This window comes from Lutra lutra, chromosome 10 (genome assembly GCF_902655055.1).
Source record: "Lutra lutra chromosome 10, mLutLut1.2, whole genome shotgun sequence".
Lineage (NCBI taxonomy): Eukaryota > Metazoa > Chordata > Mammalia > Carnivora > Mustelidae > Lutra > Lutra lutra.
The window spans coordinates 101795678-101819621 of record NC_062287.1 but is presented as its reverse complement, the minus strand read 5'-3'; the positions used below and the strand labels follow the sequence as shown (position 1 = coordinate 101819621).

The 23944-nt window shown below is 52.9% G+C and overlaps 2 protein-coding genes across 6 annotated transcripts; one reads left to right on the top strand and one right to left on the bottom strand.

The window, feature by feature from the left end:
• Nucleotides 1-567: 567 nt before the first annotated feature.
• On the bottom strand, nucleotides 568-3772 carry CLP1 (cleavage factor polyribonucleotide kinase subunit 1). Of its 3 annotated transcripts, XM_047693679.1 has the most exons (4): nucleotides 3652-3771; nucleotides 3401-3477; nucleotides 2283-2910; nucleotides 568-1695 (listed from the first exon to the last, which is right to left on the bottom strand). In XM_047693679.1, the coding sequence occupies exons 3-4, from the start codon at nucleotides 2886-2888 to the stop codon at nucleotides 1024-1026; spliced, it is 1278 nt and encodes a 425-aa protein (XP_047549635.1). In that variant the 5' UTR covers nucleotides 2889-2910; nucleotides 3401-3477; nucleotides 3652-3771; the 3' UTR covers nucleotides 568-1023. The 3 variants fall into 3 exon arrangements, with proteins under 3 accessions (XP_047549635.1, XP_047549636.1, XP_047549634.1); XM_047693680.1 differs by lacking the exon at nucleotides 3401-3477 and having other exon boundaries at nucleotides 3652-3772; XM_047693678.1 differs by having other exon boundaries at nucleotides 3401-3771.
• Nucleotides 3773-8322: 4550 nt separating this feature from the next.
• Nucleotides 8323-13720, top strand: YPEL4 (yippee like 4). Of its 3 annotated transcripts, none has more exons than XM_047693984.1 (5): nucleotides 8323-8563; nucleotides 10940-11264; nucleotides 11419-11462; nucleotides 11825-11933; nucleotides 12155-13720. In XM_047693984.1, the coding sequence occupies exons 2-5, from the start codon at nucleotides 11124-11126 to the stop codon at nucleotides 12242-12244; spliced, it is 384 nt and encodes a 127-aa protein (XP_047549940.1). In that variant the 5' UTR covers nucleotides 8323-8563; nucleotides 10940-11123; the 3' UTR covers nucleotides 12245-13720. The 3 variants fall into 3 exon arrangements, with proteins under 3 accessions (XP_047549940.1, XP_047549938.1, XP_047549939.1); XM_047693982.1 differs by having other exon boundaries at nucleotides 10940-11273; XM_047693983.1 differs by lacking the exon at nucleotides 8323-8563 and adding an exon at nucleotides 9000-9215 and having other exon boundaries at nucleotides 10940-11273.
• Nucleotides 13721-23944: the final 10224 nt, after the last annotated feature.

Here is a 23944-nt window from a genome sequence, read left to right as displayed (position 1 = left end):
CACTGACCTAGGGCCCAGTTCCAATCAGACAGACAATAGGAATGATAGCTGCAGCTGAGAGCAAATGGGCTATGTCTGGAAAATGATTAAACCAGAAATCTCAATCCAAGTTTATCACCACCGCCTGTAGCTCCTCAGAGAAACCTGGCATTGACAACAGATTTAGTATCTGTTTACCTACGAGGAAGGCAAAGGAAAGCCATTATAAAAATTCACCTGCTTGGGGACGCCTGGGTGGCTCAGTTGGTTAAGCGGCTGCCTTCGGCTCAGGTCATGATCCCAGCATCCTGGAATCGAGTCCCACATCGGGCTCCTTGCTCAGCGGGGAGCCTGCTTCTCCCTCTGCCTACCACTCTGTCTGCCTGTGCTCATGCTCTCTCTCTCTCTCTCTCTCTCTCACAAATAAATAAAATCTTAAAAAAAAAAAATTTAAAAATTCACCTGCTTGGCTCACAGGTGGGCTCTTGGCTTTCCTATCCTCTAAGGATTTAGCAATAACTCCTTCCAAGAATATTTCCATCTTGCTTAGGGAGAAAAAACAACATTTAAAAAAATTATACCACCTTCTGTGATATGGCAAAAATATTTATTAAAATTTTCCACATTTGAGCTTTATTACAAAGAGGACTTCTGATTCATCCTTTCATCCTGGATGAGACAGTAAATGCTATATAACAGAATATAAAGCAGTAATGGTTTCAAAAAAAAAAAAAATCCCTCCTAAAAATCAGTCCACCAAGTAGCACTGTGGAAGAAATGGGATTCTCCAGGACCTCAGAGAATTCAAAGTGGCACCTTCAGTGATCCAAAAAAACCAATTATATTCTCATGGTTGTCCTTTTGGTTCAAGATTAGAAGAGCTGGGTTTCCACCACCTGTTTTAAGAGGTAGCAATATGCTTTCTACTAGTTCACTATTTACTCCTCTGCGTGGCCTCAACAGAGTCTCATACCTCAGCCTATCTGCCTTTGGTTATGGCCAGAAGATCTTTAATGTCCAGGCAGCAAGGCTTCCTGCCAATCTCTACTTAAGATCCATGAACCGGATATCCATGATGAGAAGGAAGTTCTTGGGCAGTGGTCGAGGGGCTGGAGAGAGAACAGTAAACACCTGATGTTCCAGGTCCACACTGGTCACCACGATGAAGCCAGCCACACTGGTCTCGGAAAGGTTCTCCTCTGTGCCCTCAGCAGTGCTAACACTCAGGAGGTGGTGCACCATATCTCGGCCAGGTGTGACAGGTACTAGCTTAAGCTGATTGTCCTCCTGAGACATGCCCAAAGGCAAACAGGAGTCTGGAATGGTGGGTGCCCCAACTTTGTAGATTTTCACATCTGAAAATTTGACATTGAAGGCATGGGGATAGAAACAGCCCCGGAATCCATAGAAATACTCACGGATACGCTCATCCCTACATTCCCGCCGGAAGTCTTTGGAGCGTTCAACTACACCCCCCGATTTAGGGAGCAGCACAGTGCGGACAAAGTGAGGTAGGTCCCGTTTTAGTTCATTGTACAGTCGTTCTTGATCCAGAACCACTACCACATCGACCTCAAAGGCTGAAGCTGCGTGCACCAAGGCCTGGTACCCAGAGCCCTTGACCCAGCCACAGGTGTTAATGACACAGCCACTCACAGAGGCCCTTCGGTTCACTTCACACCTTTGATTGAACACGTCCGCTAACCGAGATGTAATCTGCAGAAGAGAGCATCAAGGTGAGGAAAAAAACACAAAACAAGCAAACTCATAGCTACATAGAATAAGTGGCTATTAGGTACAAGAAAAAAATGACATTCTTAATGACTGTGGTTTTAACCTGTAACAGGGATTTCATTTTTATGTTGCTTCTTCTACTGTTTCATGTCCTAAGTAGAGATTTAGTAAATGACTCAAGAACAGGGCCACAGGGATGCCTGGGTTGCTCAGTGGTTAAGCGACTGCCTTCGGCTCAGGTCATGATTCTGGAGTCCCGGGATCGAGTCCCACATCAGACTCCCTGCTAGGCAGGGAGTCTGCTTCTCCCTCTGACCCTCCCCCTTCTCATGCTCTCTCTCTCTCTCTCTCTCAAATAAATTAAAAAAAAAAAAAAAAGAACAGAGCCACAGAAACGTTTAACAATCTGAGGTTGACTTCTATTTGAAGCTGTCTTTTCCGAAATCATGTGGCCATCATACCAGCTGAGAGGGAGCAACGAAATGGTCACAGACGATTTCAATTAGCACACTTTTGCACAACTTTCTACCCTAACAGCAGCCCTTCCCTCATCCCACCTTGGCTCTGACCTTATTATAAAGCTTGATGTTGGTGCCAGGAGTGGTGGAGCCAAAATGATACACCAGAGGGGCTTGGATAGAGAATCCCTCTTCAACATCTGCTGGCCGCTCAATGTAGAGGGCCCCCATGGTACCAGGGATGGAAACGGAGCCCTGGCCCACATCCAGCTCCACATAAGTGGGACGGCGGCCCAAACGCACTGCGTAGTTGAGCAGTAGACGACACACTGTGGACTTGCCCACATCAGTGGGGCCCACCACCATCACCCGGGGGCCTCGCTCTTCTTCCTTCTCCGCCTGCCTCCTCATCTGCTCCAAAGCTGTGTGAGTGTTGAGATAAAGCAACATAGGTGTGTCCTTGGAGACGTAAGCCACCTCGGTGCGGCCACTCAGCTGTAAAGAACAGCCATGCCAAGTGAAAACAGCCACCTTGGCACCAGCATCAAAGGTGAATTTCTTGTTTCGGGTCAGCTCTGTGCCAAAGATTTCTGCCATGCCGGCCAGCAGCTCCAACTGAACTGACTGAGATGCCTCCACCTCAAAGCGAAGTTCTGTTTCACGCTCTAGTTCAAATTTAGTTGTTGGCTTCTTGTCATCGTTGGCCTCCTCTCCCATCTTTTCTGTGTAGCTGCTGTACCTAGAACACAAATTAATTATCAGATCTAAACGGAAATTACGACGCTGTTCAAGATCCTCCCATGGATAGTTCCCCTTACCTTGCTTTATTTTTCTCCCTACGTGTCTCACTATGTATTTGTTTATTGTCTGACTACCCTCTCTGGAATCTAAGGGTTGGGCAGTCTGGTTTGCTGCTGTATCTCCAGTATCCAGAATAGGGCTTGACAAACCGAAGGCACCTCATAAATTCACCGAGTGAATTAATGATTCAGACATAAAATTATTTCTACACATTGACCTAAGACTTGATTATATCACCTCCATAGCTCCTTTCGTCACTCTATTGGGATACTCCACTTGAGAGGGCAACAAAAGTCCACTCCCCAACTCTCTTAATCAACAAGAAAGGGCGTCTGCGATCTGGATGCAAAGCAGAAAATACTGGGTTTGGACTTAGAGCAGTAACGCCCCGCTCAGCAACTGCCAAGTACCGTCGTTAGACAAATCACCTTATCTCTCTGGATCTCTTCCTCGGCTGTCAAGTGGAGGCACTTAGGCTTCCTCTCACAAAGTGTTGTTCCGGGCACTGCTGAAGGAAAAAATGACTTCGTGGTCTAGAAAACGCCGAGAAATAGCGAAGAATGATCTCCGATCGCGAATCGCAGCTCTAAGTCCAGTATCTGTCCCGGGACCCCCAGACGCCGAAATCCGTCCTGGCCCTAAGGGGGCGACGGTTGCATTCCCGAGCCTGTTATCTCACCTGTGCAGCCACAAACCCAAACCCGTAAATGGAAGAGCCCCGACGACACCTAAACCCAACAGCACTCCACGCTCGCCCAGACCAACGCCGGAAACAGAGGCGGTTCCGCACTTGCGCAATGGAGAAGCCGCGGTCGCGCGATGCCTCTTGGGATGTGTAGTTTTGCCAGAATGGCCTCAGGCTGCTGTGCTCGCGCAGCCGCTCGGCCTTCTGGGAGTTGTAGTTAGGGGATTGTTTTGCTCGTGACGCCAAAGGTGGGCGGGGCGGCGGCGGTCATTGTTAGCGAAGATGGCCAGCAGTGGGTAGGAGGCGTGGCGGTTACGCCCCGCGCGAGGCGGGACCCGCCAAGGAGCCAATGGTTGCCGAGGCGCGGCAATGTGCGGACTCTAGCACCAGTGTTCCCGCTCACCTGCCGCGGGGGAAAGAGAAGGGCGGTGGAGATGCCCTCGGTGGGTAGCGGGAAGGCGGGGGAGGAGGAGGGTGTGGCGGGGAGGAGGAGGGTGTGGGGGTAGGGAAGGGGCTGGTTAGGCTCGCCATCCGGGTCCCACGACCATCTGCTTGCCTGGACCACAAGCCAGGAGGTGGGGGGAAATCTGGGAGTAACGGAAAGTGGAGGAAAACAGCCTTTCAGAGGCAAACCTGGGCTGTCCTCCCCTCTCTGACACAGCGCTTGGCACCTAGAGGGCATTAAATTTTTTTCTTTTTTTTTTTTTAAAATATTTTTTTTTTAAAGATTTTATTTATTTATTTGACAGAGAGAGATCACAAGTAGACGGAGAGGAAGGCATAGAGAGAGAGAGAGAGGGAAGCAGGCTTCTTGCTGAGCAGAGAGCCCGATGTGGGACTCGATCCCAGGACCCTGAGATCATGACCTGAGCCGAAGGCAGCGGCTCAACCCACTGAGCCACCCAGGCGCCCAATTTTTTTTCTTTTAATAAAAGAATAAATATCCAAGAATTTCTTCCAGTCATTACCCAACAACGTCTCTCCTCTTGAGAGGGAATTTATGTTGGTGACTCGTTTTCCCTCCCTGAATTCCTGACAGTTCTACAAAGCCAATAATTTATTCCACAGGCGACAGTTTGGGCCACTTCTATAATCCTCGGGAGCTTGGGCTTTGGAATCGTGTGCTCTGCTTTGCTACTTTCTTGCTGTGTGACTTTGGGCAAATCAGGCATAAATGCTCTGAGACCCAGTTTCTGGTCTGTAAACAGGGATAATAACAGTACCCAACCTCTTAAAGTTGTTTTAAAGATTGAATGGGAGGCTACTGTAAAGTACTAAGCACAGGGTAACAGGGCATCTGATGTTAGCTTTTAAGTTTTTATTATAGGCTGAGGAGGGGGAGCTCTAATAATGCCGTCCATGTGTACAATAGTTTAAAATTTTCTTTTTTTTTTTAAAGATTTTATTTATTTATTTGATAGAGAGAGATCACAAGTAGATGGAGAGGCAGGCAGAGAGAGGGAAGCAGGCTCCCTGCTGAGCAGAGAGCCCGATTCGGGCCTCGATCCCAGGACCCTGAGACCCACTGAGCCACCCAGGCGCCCAATAGTTTAAAATTTTCAAAGCCTTTTCCAGTATCTTCTTTCACAGCCAACCTATAAAGTCAGTTTTATTATCTCCAATTTCAGATGAGGAAGGAGACTAAGGGAGGTGAAGGGACTTGCCCAAGTTAGGACTCAAGCCCAGGATTTGGGATTCTGAGTCTAGTTATTATAGTAGCAAACACTTACATAGTGTTAGATGCCAGGTACGATTCTCTGAGTTTTACAGGTGGAAATTCATTTAATCCTCACAGGAGTCCTATGAAGCACATACCATAATTAACACCCCCCAGTTTACGGATGAGTAACTTCCTTCAGTCCAACTCCCATGGTTACTCTGGATCACGAAGCCCAGGACGATTATTTTCTGGGTTGCGTCTTTCACACCGACCTTGCCTTAGCACTCCTTCTGTCCGAGTACCATCCTCACTTCCCAAGGCTTATTCCTTAATGGTTTGCTTGAATTCATTCATTCACCACACATGCATTAGTTCTCCAGCGAACTTTCAGGTATCCCATAACTTTTCACCACTCTTCAAAAACTCAGTTCCAGGCTTCTATTTGCAAATTCTCTCCCGGAATAAGCTCAGCCTCTCCTCTTTCCCTGCAGTCTATTTCCCAGATCTGTTTCTTTGCCTCCACACTCTGTCCCTTGAGGCAATTTCTTCCAATTATCTGAAGGTCATCTTTATTTGGCTTATTTATATATCCATCTCAAGCTGAACTTAGGGAAAAGAAACTCTTCTTGCCTTTAGATTATCTCCATTTCACTCCCCCCCCCCTTTTTAAGTAATCTCTGCCCCCCATTGTGGGGCTCTGACTCACAACTCCCTTCCCCCACCCAGATCCCCCACAAGTTCCACTTACTGAGCCAGCCAGGTCCCTTCCAATTCACTTCTTAAACAGAGTGAGGACACAACATTTACAGCATGCATGCTTGCCTACACTCTCTTTTCTTCCTTGTCATCTTTCACCAAGCGTTCCTGCCATCTCCACTCCCACCCCCAAAGAATACTGTCCTCATATGTCTTTTTCATTATCCTCTCCAGTTAAACCCTTGATCATTTTTTTCCTGAGTTAATTAGTATCCCCTTTTTTTTCCTCCAAACTTTCAGTCCTTGCCCTAAGAACTACTCATCTACCTTTTCCCCCACTTCCCAATGTTTTCCTCAAGAATGGTTCCTCAAATTCCTCCCCCCACTTACCTTTCCTCTTTCATCTGCTGCCCAGACAGAAACACTTCTTTCTTTACCCAGTTATCCCTCTCAGTTCCAGACTTCTGGTAATATCACTCAAGGCACTTGCACTGTGTTTTCAGAATTTATCTTAAACCCCAGAATCTTCCCAGATTAAATAGAATTACTTTTTTTTAATTTTATTTATTTGAGAGAGTGAGAGAGCACAAGCAGGGAGAGTGGCAGGCAGTGGGAGAGAGAGAAGAAGGCTTCCTGCTTAGTAAAGAGATCCTAGGATCTTGACCTGAGCAAAAGGAATAGGCTTAAGCGACTGAGCCACCCAGGTGCCCCTCCTGGTACTTTTTCATACCCAGCTAGCAATGCCTCCCATTACCCATATTTCCCTACTCCTCCCTTGCCTTACATGTGAAAAGACAAAGGACCCACGAGCTGTCCTTTCTGAGTACCTATCTCTGTCACACTTCATTTTCTAGATGGTAGCCTCTGTTAGAAATTGGGTTTTTTTTTTTTAAAGGATTTTTTTTTTAAAGATTTTATTTATTTGACAGACAGAAATCACAAGTAGGCAGAGAAGCAGGCAGAGAGAGAGGGGGAAGCAGACTCCCTGCTGAGCAGAGAGCCCGATGCGGGGCTCGATCCCAGGACCCTGGGCTCCATCCCAGGACCCTGGGATCATGACCTGAGCCGAAGGCAGAGGCTTTAACCCACTGAGCCACCCAGGCGCCCCCGAAATTGGGGTTTTTATCTTAGAGGATATGTTCCATATCCACACACTTCAGAGATACGCACAGGACAGCACTCCATGAGAAACAGAATCTGAGTCAAATGAAATGTAATTGGAAGCTGCTAGAAAAATAGCCCGGAAAAGTGTAAGTTCTTCATAAGGTATAAAGTTGGTATGTGTCTCTTGAGATGTCAGAATTTAATAGTAAATCCTCTCTGGGGTTCCGGGTATGAAGCTGAGAACAGTGTTTGGAAATAACTACTGTTTACTAAGTGCGGATCGTACGCCAGTCACTTTTTCGGTGTTTACATGCTACCTCACTTTACTTCACATCTCCATGAGGTAAATCTTAGGAGGAGTGGAAAACTGGCGGCACAAAGATCAGAAACTTGTCCAGGGGTTCCTGGTGAGTGTACTGGCCAAGATGGTACTCAAACTCATGTCCCTTTGAGACCAAAGCCAGACCCCTGGACCTTGTCTGAAGATGCGGCTCGATTGCTGTTTTGTTCATCTTCTTTGGCAAGGCTCTGCGCTAGACATTGCAGTCTTGGGATGCAGAGAGGAGTTTCCCAGAGGACCTTTCTCAGAAAGTTTACAGCCCAGTAGAGAACCTTACGTAATGTGGGTGTCTCTCTTCCCGAAGCACAAGTAACTTGGAGGTAGCTGAGGAGAGGTTCCCGCTTGTGAGAGGTCATATTCCGTCTATGACTCCTTGAGGGGCATTAAGCTGAGGCTCCGAGGCTTGGAAGTGCCTGGTTCAAGCTTGGGGAGCACAATGTAACCATCAGTATTTCTGTCTTCTCCCTGCGTCAGGGCTGGTGTCTGGGCTGAGATGGGAAATATATCCTCTTGAATGTGTGCACACGCCTAGTTCTCTGCATCCATCTCTCACTGTCAGTGCCTGGCCACCTCCTTCCCTCCAGCCTGCCACCCGTACTCCATCCTTGCCCAGCCCTGTCCTTCCCCCAGGTTCCTTCTGTTTCCTTGGCCACACTGCCTTCCTCCTCAGCAACCAGCCTCTCCTCTAGCATCCCTCCTCCCGTCCTATCCGTCTGCTCCCACCCCCCTGCTCCCTCCCCTAGACCCATCCCTCGACGCCTGCCCCCTCCTTTCCTCCCAACCCGCCTCCTGTGTCTCCCAGCCCTGCTCTGACGTGGGAGGTGAGGGGGTGGGGGGATGGATGACTCACAGTGTTATGATGCAGTTCCACAACACACAGCTACATTCACCCACAGACCGAGGTACAGACGAGAGACAACCTCTGGCCCCCCAGCAGCTGGCCAGCTTGGCAGCCCCAGTCTCCAGCCCCTAACTACCTTCCCCCGCCCCCATCCCCTTCCCAATTGAAGGAGCGGAGAGAGAAGAGAGAAGAGTGAGCAGAGAGATTGAGAGAGAGAGAGAGAAAGAGAGAGAGATAGACGGAGATCTCTGGAGCAGACCTCAAGGTGAGGGGGCAGCCCTTCTCCAAATGAATTTTTTTCCCTTTCGCAAATTTCCTCCTCCTGCTGCGTGTTGCTTTCTCCCCATTGCAAAAGCATTATTCATCCACCCTTTGTCCTCCCTTCCCCCTCCCCGCTGCCTCCGCTCCCTTCTCAGCTCCTCCATCCCTCTCAGGGCTCTGACGGTTCCCGCACTTATTTTCCGGCAACTTTGGCTGCTGCATCAGGCCTCACTGTTTATTGTTTTGCTGCTGGTGCAGACCCCCGAAGCCCGCCCGGGAGGCTGGCTGCGCTGCTAATTATTTGGACCATACCATACCGAGAACGCCAGCCCGGGAGGGGGGGGCGGTGAAACCTCGGAGCAGATGAGAAAATCCATTGTGAGCAGGTGTCGTGTCCCCCACCCCCAACCAGGCACAGGATTCGCACCTGGTTCCTCAAGCCTCCGCCTGGGCGCCTCTGCTGTCAGCGTTGGTTGCTCAGCACCCCCCTTCCCCCAGCGCTCCCTCTCCCCCACCTCCCACGGTCCAGCCCCATCTCACTTGGGGGAACATCCTCTCCCCTGCACTCAGCTTGCCTTTGTTTTTTCCGTCATTTGCCCAACTTGATTCTTCCTGTGATCTGAGCCGGGGAAGCAATGACCCCAGCTCCCCCTCCTGTGAGTGAGTCTCTGCCCTTCTGTGCAGCCTCTCCTTGGCCTGATGGGGAAGCCGGGGAGAGAGAGGGAGGGAGGTGTGTCGGAGGCCGGGGAGGAGATAGAGAGCAAGGCCTCAGCCTGGCCCCCTGGCTGGGCCCCTGGCAGGTGCACTAGGTGGAGCGCAGCAGAGGGAAGCTCACAGGCAAAGTTGAAGGCAGACCCGGGAAGTGGGCGCTGAACAGTGGACGCTGGTGAGGAGGGCCCCTCTTCTGCGGCCAGAGCCCAATGTCACCCTGAACTCAGCTCAAGGTGTCTTTCTGGGGCCCAGCCAAAGGTAGAGGACCTCAAACTGATGATGAGCTCTGTCCGGGGTGGGGGTTCTGTGGAGAGACTGCCTGGTGGCCCCAGGAAACACTGGAACAGCTGGGGCACCAGTGGCCACCACAGGGCACAGGATGAGATCCTGCTTGCCCAGGCTACTCGCAGTCATGCCACTTCTGCTCTGCTTAGTGGCCTTGTGTTGCCAGAGTACCCAGCTGGCACCTTGGAACCGGACTTGAGCTAAGTCACCCACGGCAGGCCTCAAGGCCCCATGGAGGAGAAGGCAGAACCTCACCCGTTTATCAGAGCCAACAGGGGGCCCCTCCCTTCTTATCCGCTGCCTCTAGCACCCTCTGCCACTTTGGGGTTGGAGTCTGGGCGGATACTGACCTCTCCCTCAACATTCCTAATCCAAACCCAGCAATTTTATCTAATGTCACCCACAGAGTCACTGCCGTTTGTCCCTACTCCAGGGAGAAGGTGGAAACGTTCTCCTCATTGTACCCCCACACCTAGGTTTTGAAACTAGGAGTCCCCCCCACTTCTGCAGTGGATGTTGATCCAACACCACACCACACAGCCCAGGAGGGCAGCCATCCCTGCCGTGATCCCCATTACCCATTGCTTCCAGCTGTTAGATTTGCCTGAAGGAAAGATATTTTTCTCTCCTAGGGCTGGATGTCCAAGTCTTTAACTGAGGCTAAGGCAACAGTGAGCAAAGAGCAGTAGAGACCAAGGGGGCCCAGAGGCTGAGAAAAGAGCCAAGTCGCTGTTTCTGAGCTGGAACGAGTGGACCAAAGTGCAGGGCTGGCAAGCGGCCACGTCCGAGGTCTTTGGTACCAAAGGAGACATCCATGAAGTTCTAGTTCCCAGAATGCAGGACCCCAGCCCCAGGACAGAGCCAAACAGGGTGTGTGTGCCTGCCTGCCTGCCTTTTGGGCCGGCTTCTCCCCTACACAGAATGTATGAAGGACCGATTGCATTGCAAATGGAGGCCGCAGAAGAGAAAAACCGCCAGGCTTCCCCAACTTGTCAAAGGCTCTGAACCCGAGCCTAGCAGCATACGTGGGGTGCAGACCCTCACAAAAGGGCTGAAACCCAGGAGAGAGGACACTTGCCAATGACAATGCTCCCATGGCAGCGTTGGTACCAGCAGGCTGCTCTCGGTGGAAAATGGCGAAGGCTCCTCCTGCCCCAGGAGGGAGAGACACCACCTCTCCGGCTGTGGCATCAGAGGCCTGGAACAGCTGCCAGTGCAGCCGGGAATCCAGGGGACCGGGCGATGGCGTGACTGGCACACTGAGGGTCCCTGGTGGTGGGGGAAGTCAGGGCAGGGCGGAGCAGAGCCCATCTTCCCCATTCCCCCTGGGGAGGGGCTCTTCGGGAGGTCAGGGCTCTCCTGATGCGCTCTTTCCTCTTCCCAGGTGACTTCCATTTCTATCTGGTTCACGTCTGGGGGGGCCCTGGCCGGGCAGCCCCCCCACATTTCTCCTGCCCTGAAACACGGCTCTAGCCAACCTGCTCCGCTGCTTCACCTGCGACCGTCTGTGCGGGGGCTGCACGGCGCCAGCCCCTCCGGCCCGCCAGGGCATTGTCCTCCAGCCTGTCATGCCCAGCTGCGACCCTGGCCCGGGCCCTGCCTGCCTCCCCGCCAAGACGTTCCGCAGCTACCTGCCCCGTTGCCACCGCACGTATAGCTGCGTCCACTGCCGCGCACACCTGGCCAAACACGATGAGCTCATCTCCAAGGTACGCCAGGTGGGGCTCCGCCACTTCTCTCCCACCAGGACTCACTGAGGGGAGAGGCAACGAAGGCTGTCCGCCCTCTCCCCCGCCCCTGGGGGGCTCAGGCAGTGGGGCCAAGGGCAACCCAGCAGTCACTGTCTGTCCTATGTCTCCACAGTCTTTCCAAGGGAGCCACGGCCGAGCCTACCTGTTTAACTCCGTGTGAGTCTACCTCTCTCTTTGTGTGTATGTGTGTTCGTGAGTCCAAGCAACTTTCCATTGCGGAGAAAGGGGGTGAGCCATCAGCAGGTGGCCTTGCACCTTTGGCTCTTGCCTCTCCTTTTGCCAAGGGGTCCAGAAACTCAGTCCTTGGTTCTCTCGTGGAGAGTCTGGGCAGAACTGGAACCACTGCCCTGGAGAGGAGAGGCCCAGGCCCTAGGCATTCAGGGGTGGAGTGTGGCCGGCCAGGGCTTCCCATGGGGTGGGCTAAGTGCTCTCCAGGTGGAAGTTCCTTTGGGCTGGTTGGGGGCTGAACTGACAGAACGACTCCCCTGGTGCCGGGTCCTTCGTGTTTCCTGAGACAGGGTCAACGTGGGCTGCGGACCCGCTGAACAGCGCCTCCTGCTCACGGGGCTCCACTCGGTAGCTGACATTTTCTGCGAGAGCTGCAAAACCACCCTGGGCTGGAAGTATGTAAGTACCTAGAGAGGGGGCCACCCTCTCATGTGGACGCTCGTCATGGCCCCCTGAGCCCTAGGGACCACTGCAGGCTTTTGCATGGTCCAAAGAAGCAGGAAGCTTGTTGCTGGGTCGGACTGCGCAGGGGCTTTTGGGGGCAGGGGTAGGAGCCCGGGTAGGAGGAGGACCTGGAGGGGGTTTGTTTTGTCCTACATTCACTGCTTCCCCTCCACCAGGAGCAGGCTTTTGAGACAAGCCAGAAGTACAAGGAGGGGAAGTACATCATTGAAATGTCACACATGGTGAAAGACAACGGCTGGGACTGAGGGGCTCAGGCAGGCTGTGCCCTTCCTCCGCATGCCCACCCTCCCCACACCTGTCCCCTGGCCCTGCCAAGCAGTCCATACCAGCATGAGTACTGCCCCACCCCTGGGGGGAAGCCGGCTCCCACCACCCCTCCCCCCCTCCACCTTATCACCCCCAGGCCCCTTTGGAAGGGCGGTCTGGGGTACCCCAGGGGTGTTCAAGGCTCAGGAGTGGGCAGCAGTCAGGGAGAGACAGAGCTGGGGAATGAGGATAGTTGTGGGTCCTTCTAGCCCTAAGGTCCTGAAAACGGAGGTGATGGCAGGGCATAGGTCAGGCAGAAGACCATGAAGGACCCATTTTTGCCCTAATCTCTTGTTTGAGTGAACGGAGGACAAGCCTTAGGCATGGGGCTGGTAGGTCCCAGGCCACAGGACAGCAGATGAGAAGGGGCTTGAATTGGAGTGAAATTTTGGCCTCAGACACCGCGAGACACCAGTCTCTGAGGGTGAAGTTTCCCGCCCCCGTTTGTAGGAGAAAGGATTCGGGGATGTAAGGGGAGAAAAAAAAAATCCCAGATCCTAAGCCCTGGGAAATAAAAGAATCACAGGGGTTTCCATTTCACTCCACTTTTTAGTTCATCTTGGCACTAAAGAGGCACTTTCGAGTATCTTCGCCAGTGGGTGGGGTGGGGAAAGCTGCTCCTGTAACAGCCCCCACCCCAGCTGGCTGTTTCCAGCACGAGCAGACTTTCTGGGCATTCTCTGAGGCCCAGCCACTGCTCTCTGGGACCCAGTCCCTTGGAGGGGAGGTGGGACATCAGTGCCACGGGGTCAGGCTTCCTCGTGGCTGCCACCAGCGAACGAAACTTTTGTATGATACATAAAGTGTTTGGGTCTATTTTTAATAAAAAGGGGAAAAGCAACTGTGAGGAACTCTGTCCTCTTGACTGTCCTTCCCGTTTACCTACCATATACTATTCTGTCACCCCCTCCCCCACCCCGCCCCCCAGGGGCCTGTCCCTTCATGCCACTAGAGGGCAGCAACTGCTTTGTCTGTATTAAAACCCCACTTGAGCTTTAACCAGGGGTTGGGTCTTCAGGTGAGGTCTGCTTAGTGAAGAGGGAGCTTTTGCGAGCTGTGTTCCAGCGGAAGCGCCCAAATCAGCTCCTCTTCCAGAGCCCTTGACAATGAATCCTGCTTTTGCCTGGATCCGGGACTGGGCACCTGGAAGGGTCTCTTCCCTGAACAAGGGTGTCCTTGGGTCCTATTGCTTTTCAGCCTGGTTTTGAAATGTCTGGGTCAGTTCGTGGCCACACTTACGGCTGAAAGGAAAATCGATGAACGCAAGGTGTTGCCCCAGCACAGCAGAGACCAAGTGGAACGAAACGGCTCAAAAACCGCAGCATCAGGGCCACCGTGTGACCCACGCGCAATTTCTGGCAGTGATATGAAATCCCCATTGTTATTTGCTGGGTCACTGACAACTGCGGGGAGGACTGTACACATCATAAAAATACTTTTTTTTTTTTTTTAAGCTAGCTTGTATCCAGATTCGTTCACTGATATCGCTGATCTTTGTAGAGCACCAGTGACCTGCCAGGCATTGTGTTCATCAGTACTGAGGGGGCAGTGGAGAACAAGGCAGCTGTGGCCTGACTTCGAGGGACTTTCAGTCCTTCCCGCTAGGGAAGACAAACAATATCGAGCCAATTCTAGGAACAGGGGACAAGGGCTCTGGGCAGCAGGTTCTGGAGCTCCTAAGGAGAGGCTTAGCTTAGATTTGAGGAGTCAAAGACAGAGGTGATGACTGATGGCGCGTGGAGGAGGAGCCCTCGGGTGGGCATAGGGGGAATTGGGGAGGGGGACTGTTTCAGACAGAGAGAACTTTGTCAAGTGGCTTAGCTTAATTTGAGGAGGGAATAGAAGTTTCCCAGCGCTGGAGTGGAAATGCCAGTGGGTGAGAAAGAGGACACAGGAAAGACAGACCATTTAGGGATCTACATTTCATCCCAAGGGCATTGGGAAAACACTGAAAAATTCTTGTTTTTCTAACAAGAGTGGCGTGACATCATCAAATGGCTGTTTTGTGCCCAGAGAAGAGGCTCAAACAGAAACGTTAATACATGGAAGAAAGAAAGAAAGAGAGAAAGAAAGAAGGAAGGAAGGAAGGAAGGAAAGAAAGAAAGAAAGAAAGAAAGGAAGGAAGAAAGAAAGAAAAAGAAAGGAAGGAAGGAAGGAAGGAAGGAAGGAAGGAAGGAAGGAAGGAAGGGGAGGCTGTCTGGGCAAAAAGGCAGGAGGGAAGTAGAAGATGCAAGACAAATGCAAGCCACAAAAGGATGATGTCCAGCACCTCTATCTGGGAAGCCTCAGAGGGCTGCCTGCAGGAAGGGACCCAGAAACCCTCGCAGTCCCACTTCCCGCATCAAAGTCCAGGAAGTCTTCTCTTCTCAAGCCCCAAGTGCTAACCCTGAAAATCAGACACAAATTAGCAACCTTCTTAAAGTTCCCCAAATCAGCCCCCTTTCTGTTTGCTTTCACAAATGTACATTAAGCTAACTAGACACTGTGGGAAACAGAGAAGTAAGTGGAGTAGTCACTGCCCTCAAGTTCTTTGTAATCTCTCTGGAAAGAATCATTCTGTGGCCTTGGCTCCAGGGGTGCTATTTAATCTTCAAGGTCAGGCCATGGGCACTGCTGTCTAAACCTGGGATGCCCAGACAGGTGTACCCCGGAGAAGTATCGTTAATTGCCCTGTAGTTCCCATGGGGTCGTGCTCGGAACTGCAGGTCTCCCTTTCATGCCCTAAAAGCTGCAGGTGTGGAATGCCAGGGGGCACACAGATCCTTGTCCCTGGTGAGCAGTCCTTCCAGGTTAGCCCTTTTTCTTTGCTGTGTATCCACTTTTTGTCATGGAGGTCTACTCTGGTCCTATGAGCGATACTCCCAACCTTTTCCACCCACCCTCCAATCCCAGCTTGAGCCTGGCAACTTCTTTCTGAGACAAGCCCCCACTTTTGTCCTTAAAGGTTTGAGGTTTTGGAAGATACCCTCATACAACCAGCAGGTGGCATAAAAACTTTCTAGCCCCTCAGCTCAGGCAGCCTCCCAGGGGACAGAACCGACTCAAATCTCTCCAGATAAGTCTACCAAAAAATGGTTGAGCTGGCAGCCTTAGGACAGGGTTACATCCAGGCTCTGCAGTCTAAAAGCTGTGTAACCGTGGACACCGTGCTTAAGTCTGTCTGGATCTCAGTGCTTTCATCTGTAAAATGGGGGTGTTACTTGCCAAGAAGTTCATTGGCTTCATCATCGAGGATGAAGTGTCTAGGACATCGAAGTGCTTCCATTCATGTGAGCTGTTAGCATGGCTACTAAGAGGCTTCCCAAATTCTTACCAGGAAGATAGCTGATTGGCACCCAGAGGGGAGAGGAGGTCTTGATGCTGAGGAGGCAGCCGGCGCTGGGTAGCACTACGCGGCCAATGCCCTTTTAACATTGCACTGCTAGTGGTAGGTGCAGACAGTAGCACAATGTGAAAAGAGCTCCGGCCCGCAGCAGAAGCATGCCGGCCCTGCCTCCTCGTCCCTTCTCCCAGGCCCCGGCCCACTCAGCTCTCTTGGCCTCCCTCGGCCCCTTCTCATTTTTGAGACCCCTTTCCTGCCAACTCAGTGCTAACCCTCCATTTTGTGTCCCCTTCCTCCTTTGGCCTCCTTCCTCACACCCTTCCCATCGAGACTGCCTTTTCTTAAGGTTTTGGGTGGGGGTGGGGAGACAGGGTCCATGGAGGGAGCTAAAGTGGAGACCTTAAGCTTGGCCCTCAGTTGGAAGGGACTGATAGCAACCACAAAAGTCTGGGGGCCAGACTGTGTTCCCCTGGACGTGATCTCGGTCAGCTTCTCTTCTGGAGGAGCTTGCTGACCAGGACCACAGCACCGTCTATTCTCCCCTACTCGAAGGCTCTCCCTCCTTAGTAGATAAAGGAGTTCTGGGCCTCAAGGGAACCAGTTCAGATGTACCTCCAGGACCAGAGTGTGGAAGAGCAGAGTCAGAGGTCCCAGCAACACCATGAAGCTTTCAGGTCTAAGGGTGGAAGCCGCAGGGGGAAGCCCCATCCATGGTCTTCAAATCCACCATATGCATTCAACACAGAACAAAATGGTGAGGGTGGTTCCCTCTCTCGTAGTGAGCATTAGGGATGGGCTTTCATTGGCAGTGAGATCAAAATGTGAGCCATTCCTGATTTTACCCAGGGACTCCCCGTAGAGTCTTCAAGCTCACTCACAACTTCGCCATCCCATCCTATTCAAGGGGGCTTCAACATTGGATAAACAATCCTGAGACTGATCAAAACCCAAAACCAAAGGTTCAGAGCAACAGCGTGGCCCATTCCTGGCTAAAGTGCTGGTCTCAGAAGCCTAACTCCAGTTCTGACCTGGTAAACAGTGTGCTCCCCAAAGGGGCAGAGGCTGGGGTTGGGGGTGATTCCTCAGGCACACCAATCAGTGAAGGCCTCCAAGGGATGGAGCCTCCTCTGGGAGATGCTCTCCTCCCCACTCCACAGCCAGCAGGAGGCCCAGAGGGCAGGCTTCCAGTTAGGAGCTCTTCCTCAGGGCTTCCCCTCCAGCTTCCTCCCACCCCCCCAGGAAGCAGGAGCCTTTGCTCCTGTGATGTGCAGACACGGGGCCCTCTCCCACAGTTTGCACAGTTGCAATGACGGAAACCAAGGCCCCGCTAGGGTCAGTCACCAGGACTCTGTGTTAGGCAAACCAGCCCCAGCTGGGAACTGGATCAGGCCAACAGGGAGCAGAGAGGAGTAAAGGCAGGACTGCCCAGTCTGCTTCAGGGAGGCTGGTGAAAGGTTATTCACCAAGGAGTGGCTAGATCTTTCCTTGGGCAGAGCAGGGAGAGGGGGCTAGGGCCCAGATCCCCTCAGCTCTCACACCCACCTCCTTCCAGAGCGGGCCCTGCGATTCACCAGCCAGCAGGGCCCCTCCCCCACCTTGGGCCCAGGAGCCATCCCCCAGCTCCTTCCAGAGGCGGGTGTAGAGACCGAGGAGGAAATGGGGGAGGGGAGGCCCCGGCTCAAGTTCTCTCCACTCCCCCTCCTCATTGGCCACCATCTTCCGGCCCCTGCCCCCCAGAGCAGCAGGGGATGGGGCCCAGCCTGTGGAAGGGAGAGAAAGGGCAGGTGGAGGTTTAGCCGGAGCAGCAGGGGCAGGGGCTGGCCCCAACTGTCTCCTCCCACCCCCTCCCCGCAGCCATGGCGACAGGCGGAGGAGACCAGGAGGGTCGTGAAAGCCATGTTCTGTGAATGGGATGAGAGGGGCAGGGGGGAAGTGGAGGGTGAGGGGCTCTCTCCCTCAACACCAATTGTGCCCCCCCCAACACACACACCTCCAGGCTGGACCACACACGCGCGCACACAAACTCCCAGCCATACTTGCCACACAGCTCAGCCCTTACTCCACACTTACCCAAACAGCGAGCTCTGGAGTGTGAACACACAGCTCCCCCACAACCCTGCACCTCTTAATACCGCACACTCTGAGCTCAGGAGCGGGCCTCCCACCCACTCACAGCCCCTTGGCTCACCCCACAACTTCTCAGGATGCAGAACTCCCTGCCCGGCTCCAGCCCTTCAGCCCCTGCGTTCCCCTCCCCGCACACCCCCGCCAGGGCCCCCGTGCCCCGCACCCCCACACCCTCCCACACACTCCCACACACGCTCGAGCACGGACAGATGGCCCAGCCTCAGCCCTGCCCAGCCGGGCCCCCCGCCCCTTCCCCACCACACCCCCCGCTGGAAAATGACAGGGAAGCCACCCCGGCGAAACATGCCCAGTGCTCCCCAGTCGCCGTGGTTTCGAAAGGAGACCCCAAAGAGATGCCCACGAGTCGGGGAGCGTAAAGGGGGGACGAGAAGACGAGAGAAAGCCCAGACCAGCCCCTCCCCGCCCGAGAGAGAATAAAACCGAGAACCGCCGGCGTTACCCTTCTGGGAGCTCCCGATACCTACACATGCTCTTCGTTACGTTCCTCTGCCTGCCACCTCCTTCTTCCCGGGCTCTTTCTCTGCCCTTCCCTCCCTCTCGGCTTCCCTCCCCGGCCTCGCTCCCCCTCTCGCACGCCCTCCCGCAGCCCGCCTGCCCTTCCCCCGGCTCGGACTCCGGGCCCCCGCGCCCGCCCCGCCGCCCGCCGCCCGGCCCGAGTCCCGAGGCCGGCCGGCCGCGGCGCCCTCGCCTCTGCCCCGCTCGATCTTCCCCCTCGCCCCCTTTCTCCTTCCACACTCCCTGCCGTCCATCTTGAATACTTGGGATTCTTGAATGGAGTGAGCAGGATCCGCTCCCCCAGGCTCCCATTGGCTGTGGGTTAACCCTTTTGAAACGAGATCCTCCCTCCCATTGGCTGCCAGGCTCCCCTCTTCTCCCCCAACCCCCATCCCCTCCGCCTCCCAACAGCCGGCGGGGTCAGGGCGCTCCCGGGCGCCCCCTCCCCTGGCCTCTCACCCCCTGCCCCCGCCCCTGCACGCCCCTTTGCCCGCTCTTTCCATCACCCCCCCCCACCCACGGGGTTGCAGGTGGAGGCAGGTCTGGTTCCCGCCAAATGCGGCCCCGAAGCTGGGGTGGCAGAAACCCTGTTCCCAGATGCCCCTTGTGCTGGACTTGGAGACCTTGTTCGATGTAGGGGTGCGATTTCCTGTCCCCCTGCAGCCCCTCCTGGAGCAGAAGTACCTCTCCAACAGGGAGTCCGTTCAGCTTTCCGCCTCGCCCGGGAGAGCTGAGAGCTCCTGAGCCCTCCCTAACTGGGCAGCCCCCTGGGCTGGGCAGGAAGAGATGGCAGCTCCGGAAAGATCTGAGGCTCTTCGGAAAAGCTAATTCCCTGAGTGCCGCGGGGCAGGTCTGACCCTACCAGGAATGCGCAGCATCTGGAGCTCCGCTCAGTCACAAACATCCCCTGGGACCAGCCTGGCCTGGTCCACGTGCTAGGCCCACTAGGGGCTCTGAGTTGTGGGAGCCCAGAGAGGCATAGAGGAAGGAGGCAGCAGGGAGTAGGGTATGGATGAGACCTGGCAGTGGGGAACCTTTGTTCTAGGCCCACATGTACCCGTAACAAGCTTGCGGATGTCTTGTTTGCTCGCTGGGTCTCAGTTTCCTCATTTGCAATAAGTTGGTCTGGCAGAGCATGGTCCTAAAGGAGTTTCTGTGTGAAGATGGAAATGTTCTATATCTGTATCACCTGATATGGTATCCACTAGCCACACGTGGCTACTGAGCACTTGAAATGTGGCCAAGGTGACTGAGAAACTAGCTGTTTAACTTCATTTAATTGTAATTACTTTTATTTTAAGATTTTTTTAAAGTAATCTCCACACCCAATGTGGGGTTGGAACTTACAACCAACCCTGAGACCTAGAGTGGCCTACTCTGCTGGCTGAGCCCTGTGAGGCACCCCTGTAATTACTTCTAAATAGCCACATTGTAGCCCACTGGCTATCATATTGGACAGCATAGGCCTAGAATCCTGGTCCTGCTGGTAAGTAACATTCCATGATTCTTGTTGGGTGGGGGGTGGTTCGGCAGGGGGATTCTTTCTCTTCATCCTCAGGTACAAAATCCTCTAGATTCAAATCACGGATCACCAAGGCCATCAATGTCCAGGAACTGAGGTTCAAATCCCAGTCACCTCTCTCAGGAATCCTTTCTTTATGTTAATCTCTTCCTGACAAGGGAGATGAGATATGGTGTGTACCCACCATAACAGGAAGGGTTGGGGCTAGCGGGGAATTTGCAGGTTGGCCCCACTGTCTTGTTTTTTCAGGGATAGAAACCAAGATGTGGATGGGGTGATGGTTGTAGATGTCCCTAGCCCAAGGGCAAGCCGCAGGTTATTTTGCTTACAAACTAACACACATCCATACATTTAGTACATGCCTTTGGGCTTCTGCAGGGCCCCTCCACACACACCCTCCATACCCCCACCCCACCCACATACATCATTAAGTTCACTCATTAAATGTACTCTGACCCAGGACGAATGTATGGCTGATGTCAAGGGATAGCCAGCTCCATGGGAGGGCCAGACTGGCTCCTGGGTATGCTGGGTTTACAAGAACATAGGTAGCCACCAGATCCCGCTCCCTCCACCAGTGTGACTGAGTGACTCCATGGTGCCGTCTTCTACCATGAGGAGAAAAAGCTGTGGGGCAGGAAAGTGAGAGAGAGTCATCCTTGGGCTGACCAGGAAGCAGAATGAAAGAAGGGCTGGGGCTTCTGGAGGAGGATGGGTGCAGCCAGCGAGCAAACAGGACATCCGCAAGCTTGTTACGGGTACATGTGGGCCTAGAACAAAGGTTCCCCACTGCCAGGTCTCATCCATACCCTACTCCCTGCTGCCTCCTTCCTCTATGCCTCTCTGGGCTCCCACAGTCTCAGATTGGCGCTCCAAGCCCTAACCCATCAGAGAACGAACCGGGCAGGGAGCTAGTAGAGAGCGATTAATCCGCTTTGTCTTTATCCACTTCCCATGGCAGAGGGCCTCTGCTTCTGCCTGGGTAAAGTGCCACAGGCAAACAGAAGACACGGTTGCCTGGAGAATGGCTTCTGTCTTCAATACTCCTTTACTTCCACGTGAAAATTGCTAAATGGCTTCCTTGGGTAACAGACAGAGAAGGAATTCAGAGGAAGAGGGACGGCCTCCCATGGAGAATGGAATCTCAGAAAGCTCCCTGGAGGAAGTAGCATCAAAGAACAGAAAAGATGTAGAGACAAGAAGATAGGAGAAAGGAGGAGTGTTCGGGGTGGGTGGGAAATTTAGTGAGAACTTAGGATGGATGAAGGAGAACAGCAAGGATGGAAAGGCGTGCTGGGATGGATCACGGAGGGCTTAGACACTTGCCTTTGGCCTCTACTCAGCTCCAAAGATACTGTTTTTCTTGAAGGTGCTCTTCTTCTTTTCCCCACCAAGAGACGCCTCCCATCTCTTCCTCCAACTACCCCACCCTCAGCTCTCGCTGCTCCCCCTGTGGTCTGCAGGCCCCTTATTTATGTTCTACAAGCGTTCTTGCTAGGACAGAGTGGACACCAGGTCCCCATCAGGGGAGAAACTGTCCTCTGTCCCTCTTGGCTCAGTCTTCAGTCTCTGGATTTCCTCTGCCCAGGAATGGACTGCATGGAGAAAGCCTCACTTACCATCTTCCAAATCCCTGCTTGGCCCATCCGTCCTCAGGAAAGAGTTGAAAAGGAAGCCAGGAACAGCCAGACACGGTCCAACTTGTTATAAGCGTATTAAAAAAAAAAAAAAAAAAAAGGATCCAGGAGCTCTTTGGCTCCTAGCCACCCCACCCCACCTCCACATTCTTCCCTCCTTCTCTGGGAGTTCCAGAATATCCCATGGCTTTGTAGTGGCCTCCCTTCCCCACTGTCCCCACAGCAAGTCTGGGACCATTCTAGGTGTGCCCCTTTGTTTTCCTTCCTAACCCCCAGAGACCTATCCAGGGCGAACCACATGGAATTCTGCAATTGTGAGACGGGGAGACCATCTGCCCCAATTCTCCACCTCTTGGAAGGACTGAATTTGAAATGTTGGGGAAGTGGCTCCTAATTCACTGGACTGATACAGGCCTTTCTGTGGGAACCTCTTCAGTTTCCCCTCCTTCCAGGATAAGGGGCCTCTGCATTTTTACCATCCTGCTTCTCTCTACTACTTATGTGTCTGAGTGCTTCCTGTGTGGAAGACTCTGGAATCATTGCTAGGACACATTTCTGGCCACAGGTGCTTCCCGTTGAGGGGTACCAGGCAGACACACAAAGAGGAAGTCAGGCCATAACAGGTGCCCAAATAAATGTAAGAACTTTCTTTATGTGGCAAACCCATTTCCCTGAGGTCTTAACCCTATTCTTGCTTCATCAGTTGTCCCATGTGTTGTACCTCCAATCCCTTTCTGTGAGCCTAGAGCGAGGGTCGGCAAACTCCAGCCCACGGGCCAAATCCTGCCCTCTGCCTGTTTGTGAATAAGGTTCATCAGAACCTGGCAGTGCCCATTTGGTTACAGACAGTCTCTGGAGGCTTTCACATTATAGCAGCAGAGCTGAGTGGTTGTGACAGAGACCACATGGCCAGCAAAATCTAGAATAACCAGCTCTGTGTAACAAAAGTTTGCTAACACCTCATTCGCAGACCGTTTTGGACCCTGGTGTCTCAACAAGCCATAATGGAACTCAAGAAAGTCAGCCAAGAAGGGGGTTAGTGCAGGGACATAGCCCAGACTTTTGTCCTTAGCATACACAGGTGTGCAGTTCTCCCACACCCTCCTGGAAACTCCTCACTGTGCCAGTCTGCTTTTGACCTCCTCCTTACCAATCCCATGCTTCTCTCAATCCCCATCACACACAATCTCTCTCAAGCTTTTGACTCTCCGGACTATGTCAGAAATGCTCGTGGCTTGTGGAAGACTGGTCTCTCTTGGGTTGCCTCCTACTTCTCCAACTATCCCATCTCCTGTCCCTTCCCATGGGTCCTCTTCCTTCCCCTGCTCCCTACATACACACAGTCTGCAAGGATTTGTCCAGCCCTCTTCTCCCTCCATACTCTGTCACTCAACAAAATCATACACATGCCTGATTTCAACAGTCAGAGAGAGAGCACAAGCTGGGGGTGGGGAAGCGGAGCCAGAGGGCGAGAGAGAATCTCAAGCAGGCTCCACGCCCAGCTCAGAGCTGCATGTGAGGCTGGATCTCACCACCCTAAGATCATGACCTAAGCCACAATCAAGAGTCCGCCGCTTAACCAGCTGAGCCCCACTAGGCGCCTCAGTAGTCACTGTGGCTAAGCCATCTATGTGGATGGCTTCCCAATGTACAAACTCTGAACTGAAGGCCAAGATTTCTTTCTTTCTTTTTTTTTTTTTTTATTTATCTGACAGAGAGAGAGAGATCACAAGTAGGCAGAGAGGCAGGCAGAGAGAGAGGGGGAAGCAGGCTCCCTGATGAGCAGAGAGACCGATGTGGGGCTCCATCCAGGACCCTGAGATCATGACCTGAGCTGAAGGCAGAGGCTTAACCCACTGAGCCACCCAGGTGCCCCAAGGCCCAGATTTCTAACAGAAGTCAACTTCAGTGCCTCCTCAGATGCATGTCTCACTGACCAAAGTGACAATGTCCAGCGTCAAACATGTCTTCCTCTACCTCTCACCTCACTTTTTTTAAAGCTTTAATTTATTTATTTGATAGAGACACAGCGAGAGGAGTAACACAAGCAGGGGAGTGGGGGAGGGAGAAGCAGGCTTCCCGCTGAGCAGGGATCCTGATGTGGGGCTCCATCCCAGGACCCCGGGATCATGACCTGAGCCGAAGGCAGACACCCAATGACTGAACCACCCAGGCACCCCCTCTCTTCTCATGTAATCACCTTTGCTCTCCTTGCATCTGCCCCTTCACGGTTGCAGTTCCCGAGATCTGTCCTTGACCCTTCTCTCTTTGGGGGCAACTACATCCATTCTTACAATTTCAGCAATCACCAATGCATGAATCACTGTCAAATCTCCATGTCCAGGTATGTTTCTAGCTGCTTCTCTACATGCCCAAACATTTGTGAGAGGTAGACATCCATGCTTTTGCCTACGCAGACTTCATTCCCCTTCTGGTAACTATATCTTAGCTTTCCTTTGTGGAAACACCTATTCTCTACTTTCCATCCCCATGATCCACCTGAGGCTGACCTCAT